The following is a 9787-nucleotide window of genomic DNA, read 5'->3' on the forward strand; positions in this document are numbered from 1 at the left end:
ACCCTGACTCTGTCTAGTACCTGTAGGAGAACCCTAACCCTGTCTAGTACCTGTAGGAGAACCCTGACCCTGTCTAGTACCTGCCTCTTTGTAGGAGAAGTGTTTCCCCCCAATTAATGGAGTCCAGAGTCATTATGTACTAGTTCTTAGAGCAGAATGCCTGGTGTAACAAGACACCTTGAACATGGATTAAGGCTCACGTGAGCGTCTAAGCGCGACAACTGGCTCTGACAGTTTCGATGGGCCCCCTAAGTGATAGCCCTGTTATGTGATTAAAGATGGTGCAGCTGGTTGGGAGAGAGACCCCTCCAGGCCCCCAGGGGCCACAACCTCATTCACCCTCAGAGCCTCGGATCAGCGGCCATATTGAACCAAAATGACAGCCGAGATGCAGTCACTGATGAAGATGTTGCTATATCTAGACGGATGGATAGGGAGAGAGAGGGGAGAGAGAGATGGGGACACTATGAATGCCGTTGCTCAGCACTGGACATTTAGCTTATGAGACAGTGTCTTTAGAGCAGGGGTGGTGAATAAGAAAAGCACAGGCAGAGAAACACACATCATGGAGAGGGGAGAGAGAGAGGGGAGAGAGAGGGGAGAGAGGGAGAGAGAGGGAAGACAGAGGGGAGAGAGAGGGGAGAGAGAGGGAGAGAGGGGAGAGAGAGGGAGAGAGAGGGAGAGAGAGGATGAGATGAGATCTTTAAGGTCAGGGCCCTCCGCAAGACTCACAAAATCATTTTAGACCCAAGCCACCCCCTGTACCCCGTTTTTGAACTACTCCCCCCTGGGCGCAGGTATAGGGCACCCCTCGGCAAGAAAAACTAGACAATCATTTGTGCCAGGTGTGATATCCCTCCTAAATAGCTTGGGCTAAAGTTCCTATCAACTCAGTAAGGCCAGCAGGTTAGTCTTTTTTTATCTGTGTCTGTCTGCCTGCCTGTTTGTCCAGTGGCCTGGAGAGGACTGGAGGGGAATGGAGAGGACTGGAGAGGACTGGAGGGGACTGGAGAGGACTGGAGGGGACTGGAGGGGACTGGAGAGGACTGGAGGGGACTGGAGGGGACTGTAGAGGACTAGAGGGGACTGGAGAGGACTAGTCAAGGACCATATCACCTCCACCCTACCTGACTCCCTAGACCAACTCCAATTTGCTTACCGCTCAAATAGGTCCACAGACGATGCAATCTAAACCACACTGCACACTGCCCTAACCCATCTGGACAAGAGGAATACCTATGTGAGAATGCTGTTCATCGACTACAGCTCGGCATTCAACACCATAGTACCCTCCAAGCTCGTCATCAAGCTCGAGACCCTGGGTCTCGACCCCACCCTGTGCAACTGGGTACTGGACTTCCTGACGGGCCGCCCCCAGGTGGTGAGGGTAGGTAACAACATCTCCTCCCCGCTGATCCTCAACACTGGGGCCCCACAAGGGTGCGTTCTGAGCCCTCTCCTGTACTCCCTGTTCACCCACGACTGCGTGGCCACGCACGCCTCCAACTCAATCATCAAGTTTGCGGACGACACAACAGTGGTAGGCTTGATTACCAACTGAAAAACAGCTTCAATCTCAAGGCCATCAGACTGTTAAACAGCCACCACTAACATTGAGTGGCTGCTGCCTACGCACTGACACTGACTCAACTCCAGCCACTTTAATAATGGGAATTGATGGGAAATGTTGTAAATATATCACTAGCCACTTTAAACAATGCTACCTTATATAATGTTACTTACCCTACATTATTCATCTCATATGCATACGTATATACTGTACTCTATATCATCGACTGCATCCTTATGTAATACATGTATCACTAGCCACTTTAACTATGCCACTTTGTTTACATACTCATCTCACATGTAATACTGTACTCGATACCATCTACTGTATCTTGCCTATGCTGCTCTGTACCATCACTCATTCATATATCCTTATGTACATATTCTTTATCCCCTTACACTGTGTATAAGACAGTAGATTAGGAATTGTTAGTTAGATTACTTGTTGGTTATTACTGCATTGTCGGAACTAGAAGCACAAGCATTTCGCTACACTCGCATTAACATCTGCTAACCATGTGTATGTGACAAATAAAATTTGATTTGATTTGATTTGATTTGAGAGGACTGGAGTGGACTGGAGAGGACTGGAGGGGACTGGGGAGTACTGGGCAGGACTGGAGGGGACTGGAGGGGAATGGAGAGGACTGGAGGGGACTGGAGAGGACTGGAGGGGACTGGAGAGGACAGGAGAGGAGAGGACAGGAATGGACTGGAGGGGACTGGAGAGGACTGGAGAGGACTGGAGGGGACTGGAGAGGACTGGAGAGGACTGGAGAGGACAGGAGTGGACTGGAGGGGACTGGAGAGGACAGGAGAGGACAGGAGTGGACTGGAGAGGACTAGAGGGGACTGGAGAGGACTGGAAGGGACTGGGGAGGACTGGAGGGGACTGGAGAGGGCTGGAGTGGCCTGGGGAGGACTGGGGGGGACTGAAGTGGACTTAAGAGTTAGGAGACAGGTAGGTATGTATTAGGGTTCAGGAGAAAGGTAGGTATGGTTTAGTGTTCAGGAGACAGGTAGGTATGGTTTAGGGTTAAGGAGAAAGGTAGGTCTGTATTAAGGTTCAGGAGAGACGTAGGTATGTATTAGGGTTCCGGAGACAGGTAGGTATGTTTTAGGGTTCAGGAGACAGGTAGGTATGGTTTAGGGTTAAGGAGACAGGTAGGTATGGTTTAGGGTTAAGGAGACAGGTAGGTAACTGTTATTAAAGTTGCATTGTATTTTGTATTTATATGCCACTTTAAACATGTACATGACACTACAAGAGAGAGACAGAGAGAGAGAGAGAGAGAGAGAGAGAGAGAGAGAGAGAGAGAGAAAGTGAGAGTGAGAGTGAGAGAGAGTGAGAGAGAGAGAGAGAGAGAGAGAGAGAGGAAGAGAGAGTGAGAGAGAGAGAGAGAGAGAGAGGGAGGGAGAGGGAGAGGGAGGGGAGGGGAGAGGGAGAGAGGGGAGAGAGAGAGAGGGAGAGGGAGAGGGAGAGAGGGGAGGGAGAGAGAGAGAGAGAGAGACAGAGAGAGAGAGAGCTGAGAGAGAGAGAGAGAGAGAGAGAGGAGGGAGAGAGAGAGAGAGCACACCATTGTAAATACAATCCATATTTATGCTTCTTTATTTTATTTTGTGTCCTTTAACCATTTATACATTGTTAAAACACTGTATATATATAATATGTCATTTGTAATGTCTTTATTGTTTTGAAACTTCTGTATGTGTTATGTTTACTGTTAATTTTTATTGTTTATTTCACTTTATATATTCACTTTATATATTATCTACCTCACTTGCTTTGGCAATGTTAACACATATTTCCCATGCCAATAAAGCCCTTGAATTGAATTGAATTGAATTGAATTGAAGAGAGAGAGAGAAGGGGGGGAAGAGAGATGGAAGAGAGAGAATATAGGGAGAGGGAAGAGAGATACAGACACAGAGAGAGAAGATAGAGAGAAGGAAGAGAGATACAAACACAGAGAGAGAAGATAGAGAGAGGGAAGAGAGATACAGACAAAGAGAGAGAAGATAGAGAGAGGGAAGAGAGATACAGACACAGAGAGAGAAGATAGAGAGAGGGAAGAGAGATACAGACAGAGAGAGACAGACACAGAGAGAGAAGATAGAGAGAGACAGACACAGAAAGAGAAGATAGAGAGAGGAAAGAGAGAGACAGACACAGAGAGCAGACACAGAGAGAGAGAAGATAGATAGATAGATAGATAGATAGATAGATAGATAGATAGATAGATAGAGATAGATAGATAGATAGATAGATAGATAGATAGATAGATAGATAGATAGATAGACAACAACAAACAAACCCAATTTTGATAAACTCCCATATATCTATTGGTTGAAGAACCACAGTGTCACAGCAGCAAGATTTGTGACCTGTTGCCACAAGAAAGGGGCAACCAGTGAAGAACAAACACCATTGTAAATACAACCCATATTTATGTTTATTTATTTTCCCTTTTGTACTTTAACTATTTGCACATTGTTACAACACTGTATGTATAAATAATATTACATTTTAAATGTCTTTATTCTTTTGGAACTTCCGTGAGTGTAATGTTTACTGTTAACTTTTATTGTTTATTTCACTTTTATTTATGAAATGCTTCACTTGCTTTGGCAATGTTAACACATGTTTCCTATGCCAATAAAGCCCTTACATTGAAATTGAGAGAGAGACAGCAGGAGAGCGAGACAGGGAAAAAGAGGAGAGAGAGAGAGAGACGGAGAGAGGGGAGAGAGAGGGGAGAGAGTGAAGAGAGAGTGAGAGCAAGGGGGAGTGAGACAGAGAGAGAGTGAGAGCAAGGGGGAGGGAGACAGAGAGCGAGAGTGAGACGGAGAGAGAGAAGGGGAGAGAGAGTGAGAGGAGAAGAGAGACAGAGAGAGTGAGGGAGAGCAAAGAGAGAGAGGGAGAGGACAGAGAAAGAGGGGAGAGAGAGTGAGAGAGAGGGGGAGGGAGAGAGAGAGAGAGAGAGGGACTGTTAATTTTTTATTGACTTGCTTTGCAATGTTAACATGGTTTCCCATGCCAATAAAGCCCTTAATTGAAAGAGAAATTGAGAGGGAGAGAGACAGAGACGGAAGAGGGAGAGAGAGAGAGAGAGAGAGAGGGAGAGAGACAGGGGAGAGAGAGAGAGAGACAAGAGAGAGGGAGAGACAGAGAGAGAGGGAGAGAGACAGACAAAAGAGAGAGAGAGAGGGAAAGAGAGAGACAGAGAGGGAGAGAGAGGGAGAGAGGGAAGAGAGAGGCGAGAGGGAGAGAGAGAGAGAGGGAAGAGAGGGGAGAGAGAGAGAGAGAGAGGGAGAGAGAGAGAGGGAGAGAGAGAGAGAGAGAGAGAGAGAGAGAGAGAGAGAGAGAGAGAGGGAGAGAGAAAGAGAGAGGGGAGTGAGAGAGAGAGCAAGAAAGAGAGAGGGAGAGAGACAGAAAGAGAGGGAGAGAGGGAGAGAGGGGGAGAGAGAGAGAGAGAGAGAGAGAGAGAGAGAGAGAGAGGGACTGTTAATTTTTTATTGTTTATTTTCTACTTCACTTGCTTGGCAATGTTAACATATGTTTCCCATGCCAATAAAGCCCTTACATTGAAATTGAATTGAAATTGAATTGCGAGAGAGAGAGAGAGAGAGGGAAGAGAGATGGAAGAGAGAGAGAAGAGAGAGAGAAAAAGGGGGGAGACAGAGAAAGAAAGGGAGGGAGAGAGAGAGAGGGAGAAGAGAGATACAGACACAGAGAGAGAAGATAGAGAGAGGGAAGAGAGATACAGACAGAGATAGGGAAGAGAGAGACAGACACAGTGAGAGAAGATAGAGAGAGGGAAAAGAGAGACAGACACAGAGAGAGAAGATAGAGAGGGAAGAGAGAGACACACAGAGAGAGAATATAGAGAGAGAAGATAGAGGGAAGAGAGATACAGACACAGCGAGAGAAGATAGAGAGAGGGAAGAGAGATACAGACAGAGAAGAGAGAGAGAGACACAGAGAGAGAAGATAGAGAGAGGGAAGAGAGAGACAGACACAGAGAGAGAAGATAGAGAGAGACAGATACAGAAAGAGAAGATAGAGAGAGGGAAGAGAGAGACAGACACACAGAGAGAAGATAGAGAGAGATCAAATGTTTTCTACTAACAACACCAGAAATAAGGAGTAAGACAGGGTGCTATATACAGGGTCAGTGTCATCACATTTACGTCACCACGAATGTCGTTGCTAAGCACTGTCCATTCAGCTTGTGAGACAGCGTGAAGTGATCTTTAGAGCAGTTGAGTGGTGCATAATAAACGTGCATCATGGCTCAGTTATGTACGCTAGTCCCTAGTGTGTGGTAACATTAATCTGATAACAAACAGAAAGAGAAAGAGACAAGGGAGGGGGAAGGGGAGGGGGGGTGAGAGAGAGCATAGCCTTGCTATTGAGAAAGGCCGCCATAGGCAGACCTGGCTCTCAAGAGAAGACAGGCTATGTGCTCACTGCCCACAAAATGAGGTGGAAACCGAGCTGCACATCCTCACCTCCTGCCAAATGTATGACAACATTAGAAACACATATTTCCCTCAGATTACACAGATCCACAAAGAATTCGAAAACAAACCCAATTTTGATAAACTCCCATATATCTATTGGTTGAAGAACCACAGTGTCACAGCAGCAAGATTTGTGACCTGTTGCCACAAGAAAGGGGCAACCAGTGAGGAACAAACATCATTGTAAATACAACCCATATTTATGTTTATTTATTTTCCCTTTTGTACTTTAACTATTTGCACATCGTTACAACACTGTATGTATAAATAATATTACATTTTAAATGTCTTTATTCTTTTGGAACTTCCGTGAGTGTAATGTTTACTGTTAACTTTTATTGTTTATTTCACTTTTGTTTATTAAATGCTTCACTTGCTTTGGCAATGTTAACACATGTTTCCCGTGCCAATAAAGCCCTTGAATTAAATTGAGAGAGAGACAGCAGGAGAGCGAGAGAGAGAGGGAAAAAGAGAGGGAGAGAGAGAGAGAGAAAGAGAGAGAGAGACCGAGAGAGGGGAGAGAGAGGGGAGAGAGTGAAGAGAGAGTGAGAGCGAGGGGGAGCGAGAGAGAGAGCGAGAGAGAGAGAGAGAAAGAGAGAGAGAGAGGGAGAAAGAGAGCGAGACGGAGAGAGGGGAGAGAGGGAGAGAGAGTGAGAGCGAGGGGGAGAGAGAGAGAGACAGAGAGAGAGAGAGAGAGAGAGAGGGAGAGAGACAGAGAGAGAGAGAGGGGGAGAGAGTGAGAGAGAGCAAGAGAGAGAGGGAGAGAGACAGAGAGAGAGGGAGAGAGAGAGGAGAGGGAGAGGGGAGAGAGAGAGAGAGGGACTGTTAATTTTTTATTGTTCATTATCTACTTCACTTGCTTGGCAATGTTAACATATGTTTCCCATGCCAATAAAGCCCTTACATTGAAATTGAATTGAAATTGAATTGAGAGAGAGAGAGGGAAGAGAGACAGAAGAGAGAGAGAAGAGAGAGAGAGAGAGAGAGAGAGAGAGAGAGAGAGAGAGGGAGAGAGACAGAGAAAAAGAGGGAGAGGGAGAGAGAGGACAAGAGAGACGGAGAGAGCGGAGAGGGCCGAGATCAGGGGAGAGAGGGCGAATCACTGGGTGAGAGCGAATGGAGTGAGAGAGAGCTCGAATCACAGCCAGTCGAGGGAGAGAGAGAGGGAGAAACGGGAGAATGACGGAGAGAGGGGAGAGAGGGAAGAGAGAGTGAGAGCGAGGGTGGGTGGGTGGTTGGGTGGGTGGGTGGGTGGGTGGGTGGGTGGGTGGTTGGGTGGGTGGGTGGGTGTATGCCACGTCGGGCAATCACTCGTTAGTGTAGGGCTCTATTCAATCCATAGCGCTGAAGATATGCTTTATAGAGCGACTGGCAAATAAAGGTAATGTGCATGTCGGGCGGGCTGGGGAGGACTGGAGAGGAATGGGGAGCACTGGGGAGGACTGGAGAGGACTGGAGAGGACTGGGGAGGACTGGAGAGGACTGGAGAGGACTGGAGAGGACTGGGGAGGACTGGAGAGGACTGGGGAGGACTGAGGAGCACTGGGGAGGACTGGGGAGTACTGGGCAGGACTGGAGAGGACTGGGGAGCACTGGGCAGGACTGAAGAGAACTGGAGAGGACTGGGGAGGACTGGAGAGAACTGGAGAGGACTGGGGAGTACTGGGCAGGACTGGAGAGGACTGGAGAGGACTGGGGAGGACTGGAGAGGACTGGAGAGAACTGGGGAGGACTGGAGAGAACTGGAGAGGACTGGAGAGGACTGGGGAGGACTGGAGAGAACTGGAGAGGACTGGGGAGTACTGGGCAGGACTGGAGAGGACTGGGGAGCACTGGGCAGGACTGGAGAGGACTGTGGAGGACTGGGGAGGACTGGTGAGGACTGGGGTGGACTGGTGAGGACTGGAGAGGACTGGAGAGGACTGGAGAGGACTGAGGAGCACTGGGGAGGACTGGGGAGTACTGGGCAGGACTGGAGAGGACTGGGGAGCACTGGGCAGGACTGGAGAGGACTGTGGAGGACTGGGGAGGACTGGTGAGGACTGGAGAGGACTGGAGAGGACTGGAGAGGACTGGGGAGGACTGGAGAGGACTGGGGAGGACTGAGGAGCACTGGGGAGGACTGGGGAGTACAGGGCAGGACTGGAGAGGACTGGGGAGCACTGGGCAGGACTGAAGAGAACTGGAGAGGACTGGGGAGGACTGGAGAGAACTGGAGAGGACTGGGGAGTACTGGGCAGGACTGGAGAGGACTGGAGAGGACTGGGGAGGACTGGAGAGGACTGGAGAGAACTGGGGAGGACTGGAGAGAACTGGAGGAGGACTGGAGAGGACTGGGGAGGACTGGAGAGAACTGGAGAGGACTGGGAGTACTGGGCAGGACTGGAGAGGACTGGGGAGCACTGGGCAGGACTGGAGAGGACTGTGGAGGACTGGGGAGGACTTCTGAGGACTGGGGTGGACTGGTGAGGACTGGAGAGGACTGGAGAGGACTGGAGAGGACTGAGGAGCACTGGGGAGGACTGGGGAGTACTGGGCAGGACTGGAGAGGACTGGGGAGCACTGGGCAGGACTGAAGAGAACTGGAGATACTGGAGAGGACTGGGGACACTGGAGAGAACTGGAGAGGACAGATAGGACAGATGACTGGAGAGGACTGGGGAGGACTGGAGAGGACTGGAGATAGAACTGGGGAGGACTGGAGAGAACTGGAGAGGACTGGAGAGGACTGGATAGGACAGAGAGAACTGGAGAGGACTGGGGAGTACTGGGCAGGACTGGAGAGGACTGGGGAGCACTGTGCAGATAGGACTGGAGAGGACTGGACAGGACTGGAGAGGACAGATAGGACAGCAATATAACAGAACCGCAGCATAGATAGGACACATTAATCAATAATAATTTTAACAGCAGCGTAGGAGTGATAGAGGCTGTTGTTGTTAGGCATTTAACAGTCTTAGGCCACGGGAAAAAGCAGTTTAGAAATCTAATGGTCTGACCTTTAAATTAGGATCCCCAGCCGGTGCCCCCAGCCAGGCTCAGACTCTAACTAAACCATCCATTTCTAGAGGCACATCACCACCACGAGGAAGACCGTCAATCACCACCACGTAGGATCGAATCACAGCCACGTCGCACTCGAATCACAGCCATAGGCTCGAATCACAGCCACGTCGGGGAATCACTGCCATCGGGGAATCAGCCCACGACAAACAGGGGCAACAGCCACGTAGCAGACAATCCCAGCCACGCCGGATCAATCACCACCAGATCAGAACAGCTCGAATCACTGCCACGTCGGGCCGAATCACAGCCACGTCGGGCTGAATCACAGATCGGATAGAATCACAGCCACGTCCCCTCCGGACAGAATCAGGCCAGATAGGAATCACTCTCCACGTCGCGGAATCACAGCCACGTCGGACAGAATCACTGCCAGTCGGGCGAATCACTGCCAGTAGCGACAGAATCACAGCCACGTCCTCTCAATCCCAGTCCCCTCCAGTCGGACAAATCACAGCCAGATAGGACAGAATCCCAGCCAGTCCGGACAGAATACAGCCAAATAGGGCTCGAATCACAGCCAGATAGGATCAGATAGTTCTCCAGAATCACAACCAGTTCCAGGCCCAATAGGACCAGTCCAGCTCTCAGAATCACCTCCAGTAGGCCAGATCACAACCAGTTCCAGCCC

The 9787-nt window shown here is 49.4% G+C and overlaps 1 protein-coding gene across 1 annotated transcript in view; it reads right to left on the minus strand.

Moving 5' to 3' along the window:
* LOC135518780 (mucin-2-like) overlaps positions 1 to 9284 on the minus strand; it is a 35795-nt gene extending 26511 nt beyond the window's left edge. Inside the window, exons 1-2 of the mRNA XM_064943823.1 lie at positions 9260 to 9284; positions 7657 to 8713 (exon numbers count right to left, since the gene is read on the minus strand). Coding sequence (XP_064799895.1) covers positions 7657 to 8713; positions 9260 to 9284 — 1082 coding nt within the window. The remainder of the gene's footprint in view (positions 1 to 7656; positions 8714 to 9259) is intronic.
* Between the last annotated feature and the right edge of the window lie 503 nt (positions 9285 to 9787).

This window comes from Oncorhynchus masou, chromosome 3 (genome assembly GCF_036934945.1).
Source record: "Oncorhynchus masou masou isolate Uvic2021 chromosome 3, UVic_Omas_1.1, whole genome shotgun sequence".
In the NCBI taxonomy this organism is placed as follows: domain Eukaryota; kingdom Metazoa; phylum Chordata; class Actinopteri; order Salmoniformes; family Salmonidae; genus Oncorhynchus; species Oncorhynchus masou.